This window comes from Ischnura elegans, chromosome 4 (assembly GCF_921293095.1).
Source record: "Ischnura elegans chromosome 4, ioIscEleg1.1, whole genome shotgun sequence".
Classification (NCBI taxonomy): domain Eukaryota; kingdom Metazoa; phylum Arthropoda; class Insecta; order Odonata; family Coenagrionidae; genus Ischnura; species Ischnura elegans.
The window spans coordinates 73,342,459-73,363,540 of NC_060249.1; the positions used below are offsets into that span (position 1 = coordinate 73,342,459).

The 21,082-nt window shown below is 42.0% G+C and overlaps 1 protein-coding gene across 1 annotated transcript in view; it reads right to left on the reverse strand.

Moving 5' to 3' along the window:
- LOC124158166 (transcriptional regulator ovo) overlaps positions 1–17,084 on the reverse strand; it is a 773,475-nt gene extending 756,391 nt beyond the window's left edge. Inside the window, exon 1 of the mRNA XM_046533350.1 lies at positions 16,131–17,084. Coding sequence (XP_046389306.1) covers positions 16,131–16,990 — 860 coding nt within the window. The 5' untranslated portion in view covers positions 16,991–17,084. The remainder of the gene's footprint in view (positions 1–16,130) is intronic.
- Between the last annotated feature and the right edge of the window lie 3,998 nt (positions 17,085–21,082).

Here is a 21,082-nt window from a genome sequence, read left to right on the forward strand (position 1 = left end):
TGAATACACCATAGCCCCGGGCGGTGGTCACTTTTGGTGAAACAATAAACGAAATGATATGTCTCGGAAAACGATTACGGTGAGCCACTGTGACCCGGCAAAATTTACTCGTTGTTTTAAATTGTTCTCGAATGAACGCCGTGGTTGATGAATTCTATCATACCTACAAATTCATTACATAATAATAAAAATAATATTAAGAATTCATTGTTTCCCATTGGTACAGTATTTTTCGACACATTTCAAACAACAGATGGAAGCTTTAGGCTATGCCAAATATAAAAACCTGTGTAAGGGTAATAAAATATTATAGTGCAAATAGAGTTAACAAAAGAGTAAATCTACTAGGCTAAAAACAGTGCTACACTACCTAATATCACTATTTACGAAGCTGTTTCTGGTTAAAGAAACAATCTCCTGAGAACTATTGAAAATTATTCAAATATCACCCAAGTTGGATCGCGATATTTTGATTGTCTTGAGAACAACGAATAAATGAAACCACTAAAATTAACAGGGCGATTGAGAATATCAAGCGGAATGCTTGGGACGAGCCAAGGAATGCTGACATATTAGCATCGATTGATAAGGCTTTGTTATGGCTTACGGCAGAAGGCAAGTGAAGGAGGTTTGACTCTAGAGAAAATGTAATAGAATCCAATCGATGGACATTAATAATTTTCCTCACTATCTCACAAGTAGTAACACAATTAGCGGCAAACGTAGTTACAAGAACAACCAAAGGCGGGGAATTGGAAGATATCACAATACCATTCTACTCATCCCACATAAATATTAAATTCAATCTCATTTAGTATCCCTCGAGTTTTGAATTTTACGTCAAAATAACTTAATAATTCATTGAAAGTACATTATTTACTTCATGACCCCTTGGAGGGCATGGATGAACGGACTTAAGTTATCTTCATATGTTTCCTACTCCAAAAATCGACTTCATGTAGCATTTTAAATGATTAATATTCAACGCTTGTGCTACGGTAAATAAATTCACTGGAGAAGTCCAAAACTCCATATTTTAATGACGAACAGAAACATTTGCGTGTAATATAGTACGGTGAACTTCTTCTTCCTTCCAGGATTAGGCCTACTAAGCCTGTTACGGCTCCACATTACCATCTTCTTCTTGGTCTTCCTATACTTCTCTTGCCAAATGGTTGATATTCCATTGCTTGCTTTGGAATTCTTTCATTTGGCATTCGAAGTTTATGTTCCTTCCATCTGTGTTTGTACTTTTGTAATTTATCAATGACTGCCTCGACAACCAGTCCATCTCTTATTTGAGTGTTTCTCAATTTATCCAATCTTGTGCTGCCTTTCACTGACCTTAAAAATTTCATTACCGATGATTCTATCTGCCTTAATTCATTCTTTTTTTGGTACCCAACATTCTGATCCGAAGAGTACAGTAGGGACTGCCATCACTTTATAAAATTTCATTTGTGTTTTTCTTCTCTTTTTGTTTTTTTTTTTTAGAGTTCTGATAATTGTGCCACATATTCACTGGAAATTATTAACTTTATTTATAATATCTTTGTCCTCGTCATATGTTATATCGCATCCGAAGTACTGGAAGTGCGACACTTGCTCCAGGACTTGATCCTAATTAGCAATTTTTGTTCGTATCGGGTCGTCCGATGAACGATGCAAATAATTTACCAAAGTCATGGTAAAAGAGGGCATTAGAAATAGATGGTACGACTTGGTCTACTACTTATTAACAGTGGAACTCGCCGAGTATGAGCAATTCATCTCATTGGGGAGGCTCAGAATTCTAAAGGCTCTGTATTTTTTGTTCTATTTTGACATGTATTAAGTCGCATTCTGTGACACCGATGATTATGTAAATCTACACATTTTTTGTAATATTTCTGAATCTATTATATTTATAATCATGTATGTTCCTAAGGGACACACTTAATGAAATAATAAATTTCATTTTCTATTCTAATGTACGCCTCGCTACCTTCAGCGCTGGGTCAACGCGCGTGCGGACTGCATAGTATTCTCGTGTTCTGCCCGTGCACAAACAGTCGGCTCAGGCACGGCACGCACCCCAGGCGCCCGACGGCCTCGCGAGCCACGGCCGTGCATCCATCCCGGCCGTGCAGACAACGTGCGCCAACTTGCGCCCTCGCTCGTGCCCTCGCTTCCGTGACTTGCATCGAAACCGGAAGGCCGTCATGCAACTTCCGTTCTCTCTCCCGTGGCGAAGAAAACAGTCGCGATTCCAGAAGAAGGAAACCTTCTCATTCCTCCCACTCGTTATTCCATCTCGGCACAACACCATGGGCGTACCCAGCGAGGGGCAGGGGGGGGCAGCTGCCCCCTCCCAAGAAGCGAAAATCGCAAAAGTCTTTAAGCAAAATCAGTACTGAATTGAAACGAAAGTATTCAACAAATGTTCTTTAAACCCACGAAAAATGACATGTATTGGTATTCGATATGTAACTAAAATAAAACTATTTTTTCAAGGAAATAATCTCATAAACTAATGCAGCGCTGTTATAATTTTCTTAAAATATTGGTTTCATTCACCTTTTCCATGCTAAAATGTCATAACTTGGCTTGCCCCCCCCCCCCCCTTAGTCATGATCCTGGGTACGCCCTTGCACAACACTGCACTGCTCGGCACGCACCCACCAGACAGGCGATGCAGCTGCACTTTCCTTGTGTGTGGTATTCTATCCCTCACCTTATTTAACGCTGGAATTGACTTCTCAGCTGATTTAATTTTTAAATTAGTGCTGCAATAATATTTATTTGCAAATTTCAAATGATATGCATAATTCTTCCCACCCAATAACCTCGTGTATGTAGTAGAAAAAGAGCTATCGTGCTTCGACTATTGTGTATCTACTTATTTTGACGTTCCAATCGACTCCGTTGATTTCTCTTTTAAATCCGTGCAGTAATAATATTTGTTTGCACATTTCAACTGATATACGTAATTATTTGTTCCCAATTACCACATTTATGTAGTAGAAAAGTGGTTATCGTGCAACCTTTTTGTTAATCCTGCACTACATGCCCATTAGTGTATTATGTTACCTCGTGCACAATAATAACTGATAGCATCATTGTCCTCTTACGTATAATATCCACGAAGCATTGATAAGCAGTGAGTTCGCGTTTTTCTATATTATTATTTATTTCTGCACTTTTCCTTTCACGCATGGATTTATCATAACCGAGATACTATTTTACTACATATTACCTGTATTCGCTGAAACATTTGTTTTAAAAAAAAGGCACCTCTTTTACGCAAATTTCGTTCTCCACTGGATTTTCCCAAGGGCATAGGTAAATGAAGCCCTATCTCAAGGCATTAATTGTCACATGAGAAGCCCCCCTGGAATATATTGCGAAGAACCCATTCATTGTATACTAAGAAAAGTAAATACTTACTTTATTTATTTACATTTCACCGCATAACCCACCACCTAATAACCTAATTTTTCATTCATAACTTGCATTCTTTTTCCGACCTTCACTTTTTACATTGTTTACATCCTGATCAAATTATAAAATTTATGTACGTATTACTTTGCTGAGACTGTAATTGCTTAATATTTATCTAAAAAGGGCTAATAGTTTGAATTAAATGATGCTTTGATTTAATTTAGGAGCTTAATGACAGGATTTTTATGGGCCCTACCCTGATGCAATTCCTTGAGCGCAGTAGAATTGCACTAATCTGGACGCACAAGAAACAGGGCTACTGCACATACCCACATAGGAAACATTTTAGAAAGAGATGACGAGTTTGGACTCCTTCAAAATAAACCAATGCAAAATTATTGCGCAGTCCTGCACGTACCCAGTTTGGGTTCTCCGTACCAAATTAAGAAGCTGACGGAGAAGAATTGTGAGTGATAGGTACGAAAGAGCAGCACACTTATAAGAAATGCATTTCCCGAAAGATGTTCCAAAACATCGTTTGATTGCATAACTTCACCGGTCTCAACACACGGGCAAGGCACGCCATCACTTGCACATGCATTTGAAATCAAATACATAATCTGTTATTACGAAAGTGAAAAAAATTCTCCTTATAAACGTCACGTTACTACTGACGGGTTCAGACGTTTTGTAACTCCCACCGCACTTGAGAACTGCAGTGATATGCACGCACCAACAATGCAGTTCGTTGCACGTGTGAATTTGGTGGCCGGAAAGAATCGTCTACCAAGGGGAGAGCACACCAGCCCTTTAAGAAATGGTTGGCGCAAAACTTGACGGATGAAAGCGTATTTCTTTCTTTTTGTCAGGAAGACTTCTCGACTTGGCATACTGTTATTTTGTTGGATAGGTTTGGGAAAGGCGCGAAGGGAAGTAGTGTTGCCTCTGCGTGTTGGAAGCCGATCGTGCGGCGGGAGGGAATCTTATTTACGGTGGAATGACGCGTGCCGCGATGCACGGGAAGCAAACTGTACGAAAGAGGAAGAAATGCAAGAAAGAGATGCACACGAATATCGGCACGAAAGTGGAAATGAACAATTTGGCACGCCAGGCTGAACACGGCGAGATTCGCCATCGCAGTCCTCAACTATCTTTTCGCTCTGCAACGTCTCCGAATAAAATTTGAAATCCACCATGTTCTGGCAGAAAAATATCAGAAAACATAAAAATAAATAAAAAAAGTCCAGCCAGCATAAAAAGTCCAGCGATATTTAGCTTATATGATTGTATGCCATCACGAAATAGCCGTGTGAAATTTTCGTCTGTAATCCATACTGTCTCAGAATATAAAAATAACGATTTCCTAACTTCCTTCTGCCAAATTAGTATATGGTTCACATGACATGTTTAACTTCCATTACTCCTTAAGATCAAAAAATATTGGGCATCTGCCATTATCCCTCGTCCATTGAACGAGATAGCAACAACATTTAACAACAACAATGTCTCGTAGGGCACCTGAACCACTATAACTGATTTGGATTCTCGCGCCTGTATCCGCATATAATTTCAAATGTAACAGTCTCAAATGGTGCTAATATTGCCAGCATTTACTAGGTTGGTTTGAGCTTATGCTCAATGTATGTATGATATGGGGATAAAATGTTTATTTCTCCAATATAATCCGCCCGGATGAGCTATGAGCAAGAGGAGGATCCAGACGTCACGGAAATTTGAGGAAAGAAGGCGTTGTCTCCCATCAAAATGAGTTACTGCCGACTTCAGGTGAATGAAATACCAATCGATGATTGTCATTTTCTATGGTCTAAGGTGCAATTCCTCCCATGCCCCCAGGATCCACCTTTACCGAGGAGTATATTTAAGCATTCGCGGGGGGCATAAATGCGAACTATTTGCGGCTTCTCTACCCACCGATCTCCATACGGGGCTAGCTGAAAGTCGAGTAGCGGACGTCACAGGAAAACTAGCTTCGAACTCCCTTTCCCATTTACCCCAAATAAATCTTCCCCACCTCGTCTAGCCACCTATCTTTACCGGTGCAAATGAGTTACACCGACGTGCCTTTATAAGATAACCAACCAGTGATACAAGGTGCTGGATTTCTCGCCCCCGCGCGTCGAAGATGAGGAAGAGTTTCGTGAGGCGCCGCAGGGGATGACGGGTGCGATGAGGATGAGGTAGGGGGTTGAGGGTGGGCGCTAAAAGAAGGGGGTGGGAGAGATGGGTCACAGGCGCTCGCCCTCTCTTTCCACATGGGGTGGAAGGAGGAAGAACTTTTCGGATCTCTCTGCTAGGCGCGAAGGAAAACCTCCTTCGGCGGGGAAACTTAAAAAAGACTCCTCGGTGAGCTGGCTACCCTTCCGCGGCATTACTTATCTCCAATGGAATAATCCCATCCATTCTCGACTTCGACGCCTGCTGAGGAACCCCATCGCACCGCGAGAAGCAGGGGGTACTCGCGGGCGCCGAAGGCACCCTTGCCCCAGAACCAAGATGGAGACGAGCCCCGCTAATTTTTTTCCACGTATATGAGCATATATAAAAGTAAACATTGTAGTCATAGACGGCAGCAAATACGTCATTCGATGGGAATAATTGGCTTTTCTCATTATCCAATCAGATTCTTCACACACACACATTTTGTTAATCGGACAATCGTTTCTATCCACGGTTTCACAATAGCAAGTCGTGCCGAAACTATAGCTAGTTGTAAATAAATACTTGCGTAAACAACTTAGTATTTTTCTTTTTTGGGAGTAATCGGAAATTAGTAGTTCTTTAATGGCCGGTGTAATCGATTGCATTATTTTGACATACAATTATTGAGCTTTCTATTATTTGACACTTATACAATCTAAATATTGGCGGTTTTTGATAGTAATGAGGATTTTATTTGGGTTCTAAAATGGCTTTTACATAATCGAACTCGAGTAACCTCGTTCCGAACACCAGTGCTCAACTCATTTGGTCACCACGTCTCCACAGTGTGGATAACTTACATTTTCCGCGTCTATTTTTGCGGTTGCAATCACAACAAGAACGATAACACTCTCTAAACAGAAATCATGGATAAAGAAAAATAAACTCGCGAATTTTCTCAAGTTGCAATCTATCCAAGCTATTTTTACAGGAGCACAATATCTTAGCTTACGGACATTACTCAAGTAAACTACGAAACCACGGCGAGATCTGTCTCAGCTAAATTTCCTCCACGAAAATGAAGTCGTAACCTAAGTTCGAATTCGGCGGACATAATTACAGAGAAAGGCGGAAAATATCGTGAAATATTGCCCCCTAGATAAAACACTCGCAGCGTTCGAAACATAGGGCGAAGGAATCGAAAAATATTACCTCCAGATGTGTACATACCACCTCACATATCAGTAAACTTGGGTACCCCTCACGATGCAATGTGACAGATACGTCCAACGGAGAGACTGCTCAGTGGATTAAATATAAAATATATATGCATGTCCGATATCGCTCCTGGTAATTTTGAGTTCATATCTATACCCAAATCTCGCGACGGATTGAGTCGTTCAGAGGATTTTTTTCTCCAGCAATAAATGTGTATATTCAAAGGAAAGAGACTCACGGCATCCATGTGAAACAACACCATTGGAATACGTTCAGACTGGGAACACCCTGTGGAGAGTTTGACACGCAAACGAAGCCACCTCCAACACAAAGGTAAAGCGATCCAAGTTTCCCCTGTACCTGCTTCAAACCTGACAAGCTTTGAACAACTACAACTACCACAGAAAAATTCATCACTGGTGATACAAAAGTCCCAAGTTGCGCTGAAACTTCACAGCTGATGAAATCAAAATGCTATGCTCTGAGCAAATCCAAGTATACAATGTCTATTCAAAGACGGTGCAAGCAATTGTTAAGAAATGCGATTCCCCGATCTCGGCTGTAATAGGTGAAAGTAAATTACGAAATTAATGAGAAACGTAATTTTCCGCGGCTTTAATTTTTATACGTATATTGCGGTCTGATGTTTAATAGACTAGTTATTAAATTACCCGTTTATAAGGCCATAAAACCATTAAGAATCGTCTCATTTGATACAATAACGTAAATTGTACATGTTTTTAATCAATTACTAACATTTGAAGTTGTCTCTAAGCAAAATTCCATATTTATTTAAACCAGAAAATTTTTAATTCGTTGTTATTTCATAATAGTTTGAAAACACGTTACGTTATATGTCATTTTAATTGAGTAAATCTATTGTTAATTCACACGCCTATATGTTCCAGTGGTTTTCCACTGATGTAAGGTAAGAATATGCCTGGAAAATATCTATCGCGCGCCTGACCCTAAGCCTAAAAACTTGTGACGAGGCCACATTTTGCATGCCATTATGTTCATCGAAAGGTGTTACGTTTTATGTTTCTTCTGTACGACGAATGTAAGACAAAATACTCTGTCGAACTGAGCTGACGAACGCAGACGCCATTCTTCCCAAACACCTCTTTTTTTCCTCTTCAGTCGGAGACAAGAGTCCTAAAAAGATTACGGCAAGGCGATGGATCAATACCGATTTCTCTGTTCTTGTATTTTTCCCACCTCCCTTCCTCCCTCTTCATAGCTTTCCGAATAGACTATTAAGATTGTCTGAGGCCTTGCCCTCAGGGAGAGGACCATTTCGGAGGATTCCATAGGTGGTGGTGGGGCGCGCATAAAATCGGTAGGCGGAGAGGAAACACTATGGGTGCAGGAGGAAGCGGGATGAGTTTCGATGGGGCAACTCCATCGGCAAAACACCTCGCGGCCCAACATGGCGGAGGCCGCAGTCGAGGACGGAAGGAGGTGAACGAGGAAAAGGAAGCAGGTGAAGAAGCATTTCCCGAAGCCATTTCACGAAAACCGTGTGAGAGGAAAAGGTGACTGATTCAGATACAATATGGCCGGAATTACAAAACCACCTACACTAATTTGGAAGACTTCTAATACCTGCACATTATATCAGTGTTCTTGGAAAAAAAATCATCGGTCTTGTTCAACCTACATAAAATATGAAAGCATAATATTTTGTTAGCAAACTCGTAACTGGGGTAACTAAAGTTTTCTATTTTCATGATTCAAAGATTATAAAGATGCTATTCCTACTCATTATATTCCTTTTTGTCAATGAATACCGACGATTAATTCGTAAAAAGTAACTCACAAAGACGTCTTAAAGGAAAATTACTATAAACTAGATTTTAACTGCTGCGAGATGGGTAAGTAATCCATTTAAAGAAAAATGATTACATGCTCTCAGTATATAATGGCTGATAACCAAAGTGATGCTTCCGCAGCACTATCTAACAGGGCGACAAAGCAACGTAAACAAGTTAACTAAACCTCTACCAACGATTTGAATAAAGAGCGATCATAACGCACCAGGAGCACAGAAGGCGGTGGTTCTCATTATCTCTGAATACGCTCAATTAGAGGGTCTCTAGGCAAGCAGACAAGCGAAACCGCAGAGGTAAAAGTGAAACTAGTTGAAATAAATAGTAGGCAAATATACCTACTCTACATGAAATATTTCTCTTATTTAAATGATCCATATCATTGCTACCAGAGTGTTGATATTAAAAAAACTGAATAAAATAATAGTGGAAAGCCTAGAAATTTCGATTTTTCGAATTTTCGACGACGCTTGGAGGGCTGAAAGAGCTAAATTCATTAATATATTGACAAATTGACATAATATTACTTTTTCTACAAAACTAACTCAAATCTTTCTTCTCTCTCGCTCTCACTAATTGTACACAATAATTGGTAAAAGATATATAAGAAGAAAGAATAATCTATGTTGATGATTGACTTTGTTGAGACCATTCGATGTAACTTTGTTATTAAACCCGGGTGGTGCCTTTTCAAATATATTGGTGAACCTAACAAATGTATTCTTTAATTTTCCATAATGGAAAGGTTTCACTCAGTTAAGCCTGAAATTATTCGTTCAAAGATAGTAAAAAACATACATTCTGTATTTCGCCCAATCTGTGCAAAATTGCCTTTGTTTATGTGACCAGAGTATGAATCAGTCGTCATTTCAGTCATTTCACGGTCATGATGTTCTCACGTACATTTTTACATAGATAGAGAAAAAGAGAATCAGAGGAAAAAGTGTGGAGAGCCGCCGAAGAAACAAGGAGAACTCTTGATTGCGGGCGGAGATCGCGAGTGTCTGGGAGACGGGAGAGACGCAGTCGTGCCCCGGGCGACTTGAAGAAAGCCTCGGAAGCCATCTCCATCACACTTAAAATATACTTATACACCGTTTCGCCGCGTCCCCGGAGTATGTGTATCTGCATTGGTCCCCTGAGGTTAGGAAGGAAGGCATCCGCGAGAGGGGAGAGATATATATGCGACGAAAGAGCAGAAGGGGATGAAGAAATTCCCGTTCCGCATCGACGAGACATGCTCGCTTCACGATTTTCTATCATTTGGAGCGATTTGATTCGGTGCTAGGAGACGGAGAGGATTTTTCCCCCCGCAAGCAGATCCACCCTCGGGGATTGAGGAGAAAAAAATGAAACGAATTAGTGCGGATTTAGCGTTTCGCCTTCCTTAACTAATGCGTTGTTACAACATTGGAAGCCGCCGACTTACGTGAATCGGGAGGGGAATTAAAATCGGCCAATTTTCACGCGAACCGCTCAACCGCTCCCGCAGACGATTCGGGCGATCACGTTCCATCATTATGATTCCGGAGCCGTATTCGAATGTCCACGATAGCGAAACTAGGGAGGTATTCGCATGCATGATTGAATTCTATTCGAAAAAAAATTGGATATAGCGTTCACGGTCATTTCAGGAAATAAGAATGTAATATAGCATTAGCAAATTATAAAGGCAGCACATAACTGGATACATAGTAATTATTCTAAGGACGCTATAATTTGGGAACCTAGCAGTATGCATTAGTTCAGTAATACCAAAGTTATGTTGTTTTAACTTTAAACACACACATCCCGTAAAACCAAAATGAATGCAAGCCCACCGGTTGAAAATCTTTCCGATTCAGATAAAACCGCTCAACAAAAACTACATTTTAATGTCCTCGACTATTCACAAACAAAAAAAAGAAAAATATAAAATTTGAAATTAATATTGTTATATCACACATATTTAACATAAACTAGAACAGTTGAACGTTGACAATTTCATAGACAAATTATGATATCACAATTTTTTTCATCGTCTGCTAAAGCATTTCTGAAAAGTAAATGCTTGTCTTTTTATTCCTCACCAAGGCAAAATTCTGAGCTTTTTCATTCCTTTTGCTCCTCATATACCAGATTTAATCGCTTAATCGCTTTACAGACGTAGATGTCACCAAAATGACTCGAGTAAGAAGGTACAAGTATACGTTACATGATTGTGGCCTGAACGCTAAAAACGAGGTAAATTGGCAGCTAATCATTTTGCATGGCTCCAATTGAATTCTTATAATATGCGATTGAGAAAGAAACTCAGAAATATGTCCTTAACCGAAATGTTTTTAAGTTATCATTTGTAGCATGAATATGGTGTTTCAGGATCTATAGTCATATACATATATAATAGGTGTAAGGTAATATTACGAACAATATAAGATTAGGCATGCCTAATCAACGCTAGAAACGAATCGGCTGCTAGTTTTCTCGATAAATATCCACAAATTTTCAATATCTACGGTTAAATTTTACTGAAGTTTTTTTTAAGTAACGATAACTCATTTAGCAAGAAAAATAGCGTCACTTCTTAATAACAATATTATTTACCATTTTTCACGCTCTCAAGGAAAATTTAACGATCTGTACGAATATTTTAAGACAAACAAAGCATTATCTTCTCATTTCCCAGGAATAAAGTGCACCTGATGCTGGATGAATCTATGCGGTCTTCCAGTTGATGAAACTGTTGAGTACTACACGGAGGAAAATTATTTATTGCATCCGACGCGTTATGAAGAAAACAAATTTCTTTTTTGTGCTTGATAAAACCTCACCCAAAGTCTATTCACTCAATCAATGTTTTCAGTCGTATAAGAACAGGTTTCGGGAGAAGTAAACTAAGAAATGAAGAGATTTCTCGGAGAGCTTGCAAGTGTTTGTAACTCCCACCGATTCACGGTGATGTGATCGACATATGGGCCAACACCTGGGAATCGGGGAGGGTCCATTACGAGGGGCCCGAGAGCACAAGGGGGCCGACGGGAGACGAAGAATCTCCCCGAATGGGCTCGAGACGCGACGACGCCCTACGGAAGATCTCAGTCGCCGCAATAAATCTAACAAGACGGAAAAATCGGAGGGTCTCAGCGAGTCGACAGCTTGATTGAAGGAGGCGAAATCGTATCGGCCGTCTCCCGGGATGTGTGCTGCACAAGTTCTCACGGATTCCGGGAGGAAATTCCGCACGGATTGCGACCGAATTTCGGAATCGGCGACTGCGGGTGTTTCCGCGAAGCGCCGGGCGGCCCATGCGTTGACTGCCTCCTGGCGGCAAACGGTCGAGCGTCTCCCCGTCAAGCCATAAATCAAGCAACCGAGAGGAAACGTCGAGGAAAGCATGGGTGAGGAGAGGAGATTCCCCAGGGAAACAACACGACCACACGGTATGGCCCGTGCCGAAGAAAACTTTTTCACGGCGGCGGCGACGATTTGGGCCTGTCGTACGGAGATGTCTCCATCGAGGACACGCGGAAAATGACTATGAAAGAGGCATTGTCCATAAATGTGGTCAAAACACTTAATATTCACATAAGAAAATAAAAACTTGTACCTAAGAAGATGCATTCAAGAAACAATAACAATGCTCCGCGCAGGGAAATATTTTATGTTCCCTTAATTACGCCAAATGCGTGTGTTCATTCATCTAAAGCATTTGACTACACTCCTTTGTTGAGGCAAATGTCGCAAGATAGCGTGAAATGATAAAAATTATAATTGTAAAACAATCTGTCACGTATTAAATTTGTAATTGACAATTTGAATAATAGTAATTACATATGAAAACATCAGAAATCTCATTTTCTGCCACATCGATTGTAAAACGAATTGAATTTGGAAAAAGTGTAAACAAAGAGTTGGAGACACCTAAACTAAAAATTGTAGAAAAGGTAAAATTCTGCATTAATCTGTAGATATTCGTAGAAGAAGCCTCACACTTCTATACTATCCAAATAAATAAAATTGCCAACAATCACACGATAAGAGATAAGGTAAAACTCAACAATAGAAGTGGTACTATCACGATTCTTTCTGACAAAAGACACCTGGTAGATAGATAGGGGAAAAGTTATTGTAACAGATAAAAAACGTTGTTAAAGATAAAATGAAATGAAAAACTGCGTAATAATCGAGAGACATGGTCATTGGAAATGACCTGAATGGTCGTAGTCTAAGCAATAATTAGCACAAAAATACAAAAAAGAGAAGAAAGATAATAAGGATTATAAGGTGGCCGAAAACCTACCAGTAATGTTGAATAAAAAGAAGTAAGACCAGCAAATTTTGAAAAAAACAATTTGAGTTCGTATCCATGAACGAAACATTGTTAGCTTCAACTACACCCGCAAAAAACCGCAAATCTATATAATTGCATCCCATTATTATCAAATTGAATACCTCTCAAACAGCAGTAACCTGCACACTCCACACGATTTTCATCAATTGTATTGAAACATCATCTCCAAATTCCTTAGCACTACTTCCTCTGAAGATTTGTCATCATTGAAATTAGACAATATGTATTTAATTCCATGAAAGTGCGAATTCAAAATAGAAAGTAAATGTCCTCAAAATTTAGCTTAAGAAAAGGTGCCTGTATCCTAATAAATTGATGGGTTCTCCATAAGAATCATAAAATCAATTCGTATTTATTATCAACTAAAGAGACGATAATTTCTCGAAGGAAATATTTCACTAGAATTCTAACGATATATGATTTCAGCAGACTTGAAGAAGAACTTGCTAAGATGAATATAAAATTCATATCGAGAAAGCACTCTCAAATAACAACAGAAGAAGAGAAAAGGCTACTTATGCATCCCAAAATCTGTGCATTCGTATTTCAGACGATATGAACGCCGCTAAAGAAAAATACAAAATAGAAAGAAGCAATTTACCCGTAAACGCCGAGTCCAAGTTCTACCGGTATAATACCGTATTCCTCAACTAGTCAGTGAACAGCCAAGCATTTGAACAGCACAATATCGATGGCAATACTGACACATGATACTTGGTCACTACAATACTACGCAATAAAGAGTTAGAATTACGTGTTGATTAATTTCAAAAGCCAGCTAGAAACATCTAGAACCAAAACAAGAATGATGTTAACTTTGAAAAGCTTACGCTATTTGTTTTTACCATCCTCACCTACACTTCAGAGCGGAGTCATTATGCTACTAATTTTAATAATATGAAAAGTGCCGCTGAATTATAGGACAATCCCTGAATTGAGTACCTATCAACAATATGCAAGCCAAAAGAAGTTACTACTCCCGTACTTCGCTGTATCGCCCAATTAGTGCTTCAGTCCAATGCTCAAAAAATTGCTAAATAAAAACAGCAAAATATAAATTCCTAGGCTTCAAATACAAAATTTGTGGAAAGCCAATTGATAAAAATAATAAGTGCATTCCACATATTGAGATCATGGATACAATTCTTTTTAACGGCCGGTGGTACTAATTTTTTAGATGAGCATATGGCATAGCAATTTCAATCCTGCGCGCTGAGCAACCTTTCCGAGAAAATAATGGATCAGGGCAGCGGGATGAAGAAGCATAGCGGGAGACATGAGCAACTCAAATGGCATTGCAATTCTCCGTAACATTATTAGATGAAAAAAATGTCTTTGATCAAAATTCTCTTAACTACCCGAGTTCTTTTTCTATCAATCTACTATCGCAGTTAAGAAAAACTGGTTTTAAATTAATACAGATTTTTACACTTTGTTCCCGTAAAATTATTCCCACGAATTTCTTGTACTGACAATGAGTAAAGTACATAATTTCCCGAGTAATAAAACGATCTAAAATTTAGGTTAAATTCTATAATCCGACGGATATCAAGGTAAAAATAGTGTGGCTAACTTTACGACCTGGCGACAGTTTACTAGGGGTCTTAATCCACCGAAATACACTATGAAACATAATCTACGAATTTTATTCTAATAAATGGAATGAGTAGAATGCAAGAAAAAGTTTAGGGAGTGCGGAGGCATTTCCCTCTGTTTACTCACACAAGAAGTTAAGGGAGATTCGCCTGTAACATTGATATAAATGTATTATTTATAACTTACTAAAATGATTCTATAATCGAACAAAATTAAAAGATAGAATACAAATCCACTTCAACTTTGGCGCAACAGCTTTTAACTTCCAACCAAGTGTCGTAACATCAAATTTTGGGTACATAAAAAGTCGAACCGACGGCAGTTCTGTTAACGACCTCAACGCATGAAGTGGAGATATAATTTGAATCTCTGTGGAAATAAGAAGCGGAAAGAGCTATTATTTCCATATAGACTGCTTCCATTATTGCTCAACAACATGAAAATTCCTGTGCTCGTTTAAATTCATTCTCCATGATTTCGTGTCGACTTGCAATGAAATTCGCATGAAATTGAAATATAATTCCGAAAATGTCACTGCTGAGAGATTTTGTCAAACGCTCTTACATTGCCCTGACCAAAATAGTCTATTTCACAGTCTGATTTTCACCCTTAGAATGTGACGCTCATTGCCCTGGCCTGGTAGTCGACCAGCCAACATTTTTTAATACACCGGTGAGGTGGATCCACAACAATTTGTATTGCATTCATTACAATCATTGAGAATAGCATGATAGATTTGATATTCTTCCTATCCAGCAGTGTTTCAAATATTTCTTGTGTTCATATTACCTCTACAAATTTTATAATAATTTCTGGAATTAAATTAAGAAGGCCGCGAGAAAAAAATATACGAATCGTAGTCAAACAAATTACAGCGAATTAGAAGAACTCATAAAAGTTTGGCTGTTTTAACCCGAAAATTTTTAGCTACACTCTGATCAAAATACTGACAGTCATCAATACAAATTGAATTAATCAAACGTACTCAGGATATTATTTAATATAACGATGGTGAAATAATATTTATCAAAAAAAAGCGCTCCACATTAACAGGTTCGTAAGTTGCAAGTAAGAAAAAAGTCAACAGCAACCTTTTCGATAGCCCATACAGTTATATAAGTAAACTATACTTCAAAATATACAATATTAACGAGTCATTCATTCTAAAAAATATCATTGTAAAAAGCGTATTTAGTAAGTGTTATTTAGTAAACATCAGAAATATCTCAGGAGAAATCCGAAAAGACTAACGGAATTTAAAAAATGCTATTATTAATAATGAAAAAGTATTTTTTTAATCAATCTACGTGTAATAAGAAGTCATGGAGAAAAAAACTGGGTCAGGAATCCTCTCACGATCGTCATATGGGTTAAACCTTACGTATGCAGTAAGCTATACTCTAACACCTATTTCATTCGCCTGTTGAAACTTCTGACAGATCACTCATAACAAGGGATCGAGCTCACATAGATACACATAGATATATAGATAGGGGAACATCAAACGCTGGAAATTCACGTCACCACTGAACTACTCTCGAAAAACTAAACACTGAAGAAAAAACGAACTCGCCTACCTGGCAGTTGTGCAGTCCCTGTAGAGCACGTCGAAGTCTTTGCAAGAGAGCAGCTTGCATCTGTTGACACCGGGCTGGATGGCTCCTAGGCCCCTCAAGATTCGAACCTGCTCAACGTTGCACACAAGTGGAACGATGTCGAGTCGCTTCAGCTTGGTGTAAACGGTGTGCAGACCCCCCACGAGGTGTTTGAGGAACAGCTCGAAGGCTTGGGGAAGGCAGAGCATCGTGTCCCCGCCGATTATGAAGGCGGCCACCTTCTGGCCCCTGTAGTCGACCAACTTGCATTCGTTCGCCGTCGGATCGGTCGTTGGGATCGGCGGAGGACTGTTGTACGAGGCGCGGTCCAGCGGGTGCGGAGAACCCAGGTCGCCGAGGCCCAGGGAGCCCATGGCGCTCAGCGGGTGGTGGCCGAGGCCGGCGGCCGCGACTGCCGCGGCCGCAGCCGCCGCCGAGAGGAGCCCGGGCGGGGGCGGCGGCGGAGGCGGCCTCGGGGGCATCACGGGGTTCGGCGTGGACACTGGCGTGGGAGGCCCTCCTCCTCCGCCTCCCTGGGGGCTGGGGATGGCGTTGGGCGGGGGCGGCGGGAGCTGGGGGCTGACGCAGGAGCCCGGGGGCGGCTGGTCCGGGCGCAACAGCGGGGCCGATACGAGGGAAGAGGACGGGGAGGACGTGGAGGAGGCGGTGGACGAAGCCGAGGAAGCCGGGGGCGGCGGCGGCGGTTGCTGCTGCTGCTGGGGGCCCGGCGGGGGCTGCAGGACGACCGGCGGCGGGGGCGATGAGGGCGACTTGGCGAGCGGAGGCGAGGACGAGGCGCTGCTCGATCGGTCGCTCGAATCCATGGCGGAATCCATGCTCATCTCGCCCGCGCCCTCTGGTGCCAGGCCGAGGGGCGTAGCGGCTCTCTTCACGCGCAAATCCAACTTAAACGGGGATGTCGTCGGCAGTCGTCTGCTCGACCACGGTTTTTCTCGGGGGAAAAAATATGCGAAGACGGAATCTGCGCTCTCTCAACACCCCGCGGCGGTAATCACTGGCACCGCCGTAGGCGAGGTCCCGCTCAACCTCACCATCCGATCGGAAACAGTTTCGTACACCTTGAAGGTTCTTATGTGACACTTCTCCGCAGTCCTCGCTTGTCTGACCTCAAACAGTTCCGACAGGGCTGGGCACGTCCATCGGAAAAACACAATTGAACGAGTCTCACTGCTTCACTATCGTGCAAAGTCACGACGTCGACAACACCGGTACATTCGATTCCGAAATCACTCGATGACACATGTTCAAAACACACGATAGAGCACAAGCACGCTTTTCAGTGCGATGCAACAAACAACCAACTTATACTCCCTTCCCCACAAAAACCCTCTCCTCGTAGGCAGGCTGGGAATGGACCGACCGACTCGACTTGGCCAGAACCGGAGAGCTCTGCTCACAACACTCCCGATTGCCAGAGTCCTCGAGAGCTTCGTTCTCGCAGTCGTCGTCGGAGGCGGCCTGGCTGGCTCTTCCACCCTTCCGCGCAGCGCCCGAAAACCTTCTTTTCTCCCTTCCCTTCTCACTTCTTTCCCATTGCCTTCTCTCTCTCTCACACTCCTCCTCCTCCTCCTATCCTACCCTCCCGCACACATACAACGGAATAAAAGCGGCAAAAGTGCCCAACACACACACACTGTGTGTGTGAGTACGAGAGAGAACGAGACACACAGGGAGGAGGGACACACTGGCTATAGCAGCAAGCGGGAGAGGCTGGTGGAGAATTGTGGAGGGGTGCTCGTGGGGAGGGGGGTAAAGGGGAGGAGGGATAAGGTTAAAAAACGGTGTGGGAGGAGCTAGGGGCAGCGCGCGAGTGCGGTGGAGGGGATGGAATTGGAAAGGCAAAAGCAGCCCTCAAGAGGAAGGAGGAGGGACACCGCGCGCTGGCCTCCACGCACACAGGCACAGACAAACACACACGAGGGAAGACGGAGAAGGACCCCGGAGAGAAGAGGTTTTGTAGGACTGAGCTCCGCCTACGACTGACGACTTGCGAGTGTAGTGTGAGTATTGCGGGTTGCTGCTCCGCCCGCTCCGGGTCAAGAAGAGTGTGAGCAGAAGGTGGTGTCGGCGGTGGAGGAGCCTCTCTGGGGGGGGGGGGGTGCAGAGAACAGTCCAGAAAGCGGTAGAGGTGTGGGGGGGTTGTCGGTGGTAAGGCAAGGCAGGACGGCGCGAGGAGGTGGAGGAGAGAGCCGGAGAACCCCCGAAGGTGGACTCTTTAATCGCGTCTCAAATTACATCCGGCAGTATTTTCACAAAAGTAATAAATAAAACGCGGGGCAAACGGGAAAGGGCTATTATCCACATGCGCAGTGGAGTTCTCATTGGACGGCAGTTTAGCAGTGGCTACGCGGCGGTACCTTCCGATTGGCCGATCCAAGTTACGGCCGACTTGCTCGCAGGGGGGGCGGCCCAATCCGACAAGTCTTCGCTCTCTCCCTCCTACCCCTCCTGCTCCTCCCCTCACTCCTCCTTGGAGCCTCACTCCCTCCCTCTCTCCTGCCGCCCCTACCTCCACTCCACCTCCCCTCTTTCTCGCCCGCCTCCTCCTCCCCGACTACTCCTTTCCTCACTCGAGATCGAAGCCTCCCTCGCTCTCCGTCACCAGCTCACATACAGTCACACTACCAACTCCATCGCTCCACGCAGTTTTTTCTCCATATCCCCCACCTCCCTCTATATATTTATATTTATGTATTTCTATCCCACCAAGGTCTTTTTTTCTTCTCTCTCCTGCTTTGAAGTAGAAAACTTGAGTAATATTTTACGTGTCCTTTTGCCCTGGCCTTATTTTCATCCCGGAATGGCCAACGAAGTCTTGCTCCACGAATTCCCCTTCCAAGAATCCCTGGTACTTATTGTATTTTCCTCTATCAATACTGAAGAAATATTCCCTTATTTCTAAGCCCTCATTCTGGTCAACCTGTGAGCGCAAAGCTGAAATAAGTATGGTAACCCGGTATGCTGAAGAGCACTGGGCTCGAGTCCGCTAGGGAAGTTTTACTGCAAACAAAAATTTAGGGCCGACTTCCCTTATTGTTTTAACTTATCAGAGGCCAAGTCGAATTCCCGCCACTACCTTCCCCATCCTCTTCTTCCAACACGCGAGCACCTCCGCCCGTTTTCCTTCAAGCTTGCTTCGGCGACCACCGCAGGAGACGGAGCGCCCTCCTACGGGTCGAGAGATGACTTGACCCAGGCGGGAATTCGAATCCGTACAGGCAGACACACGGGGTCTCTACACCGTCGGTTCGCCGCCGAAAAGGCCCGCTGAAAACCTCACGCCCCCTTTCACGAGCTCTCGGCGGGACGGTGCCCTCTGCTGCCGTCTGTATCTGCCCTGTAGCGACGTCCTTCGGTGACGGTGGGTTGAATGTGGAATGATGCCTTTGGCGCGATGAGAGAGAGAGGGGGGTCTGGGACGGGGGGGACTGATTCAGGGTTACGTGCGGAGTAGGGGTACAGGGGAGGGGGAAGCGAAATATGGATAGGGAAGGAAGGGGGTGGGGAATCTGTTGTGTTTGTTACCCCATTTAGGGCCCCGTGTAATAACGGCGCATGCGTAGAGAGCAAACGTTTTTCCCGTCCCGAAAAAGTTTCCCATCTCCTCATTTCCGCCAGAATTCTATCAGGGAACCGAACCATGTCATAACATATTGTTAAACATTATATCAATTCAAAAGCTAGAGGATTGGTATTGTTGTGTACCCTAACAGCACTTTGACAAAAAGTTCCGAAAATTTTATCGCAATTAGATATAAATTTGGGTTAAATGATGCAATAATACAACCTTATTCCGCTTGGGGTACGATGCTTTTGTAGGGGAAATGTTAGCACGTTTAAAAACACCCAAGTGACACCCAAGTCAAATCATAGCTAAAACAATTCATAATTAAACCGATTGGTAACAATAAAATATCTTTGCAGGTGTTGTCTCATACTCCCCAAAATAGCATCACAACAAACTGTTGATGAATAAAATAACGAATATAAAATTTAATAGAAACAGAAATTTTGATAGATCAAGGATCTAGGCGCGTGGAAAAGCTTGTGCACAGAAAACCGCTGAATTTGGCCTTGTCTCAAGCAGAATCAGGTGTCAAAATATCGCCCCTACCACATCAAAAAACTACATTTTCGTCAAAATCTGGTCGGCATCAGTTGGAAGTAGAAGTATTGAGACAGGTATATCCTACTCTCAATAATCAGGACATTCACATTCGTCCTCAACAGGGCATCTTTGGCACCAAATATTGACATCGTCACTTTATTATTTCATGCATTCATTTTAAAGCCACTAACGATGACGTCAATATTGAACTTTGAAAAACATACTGTTTTCTTCAGAGTGAGGAACTTTCATATTGTAAATATTTTATACGATTTTTGCGCTCGAATGTTCAACAAGTATCTATTTATACATAGGAAAACTTGAGTATCACGCAAAAAATGGTATTAGATGTGTAAATAGTTACCTCCTTCCCCCAAATCATTAAAATCGAATGCCTTTTCATCAAGTCAGCGACGGATTTTTTTATTGAAACTATTTGCTTTAATTTCAAACAAATTTTGATGGTCTTCCCTGAAGATAGATTTTAATTGTAATTTATATAGAAAATAACGAATAGTTCTGAAGCTTAATTCTTGACAAATAGTTCTGCTATAAACACAGTACCTCATATCGCTGATTCCTCGTTGGCATCATAGAAATATTACATGCTCTAAGTAGTGTCACTCATTCCAGATGAGGCGATGGGTTGGTGTTAGAACGTAGACCATTTGATGGTGTCACAAGCACTGATAGGATTGACGTTGGAGACTTTACTTTAGACTGCCTCATCTGGATAAATAGAAGTAAGATATGAAAAATTAATCATGCATAAATCAGTTGTAAATGATTATATTACCATTCTCTT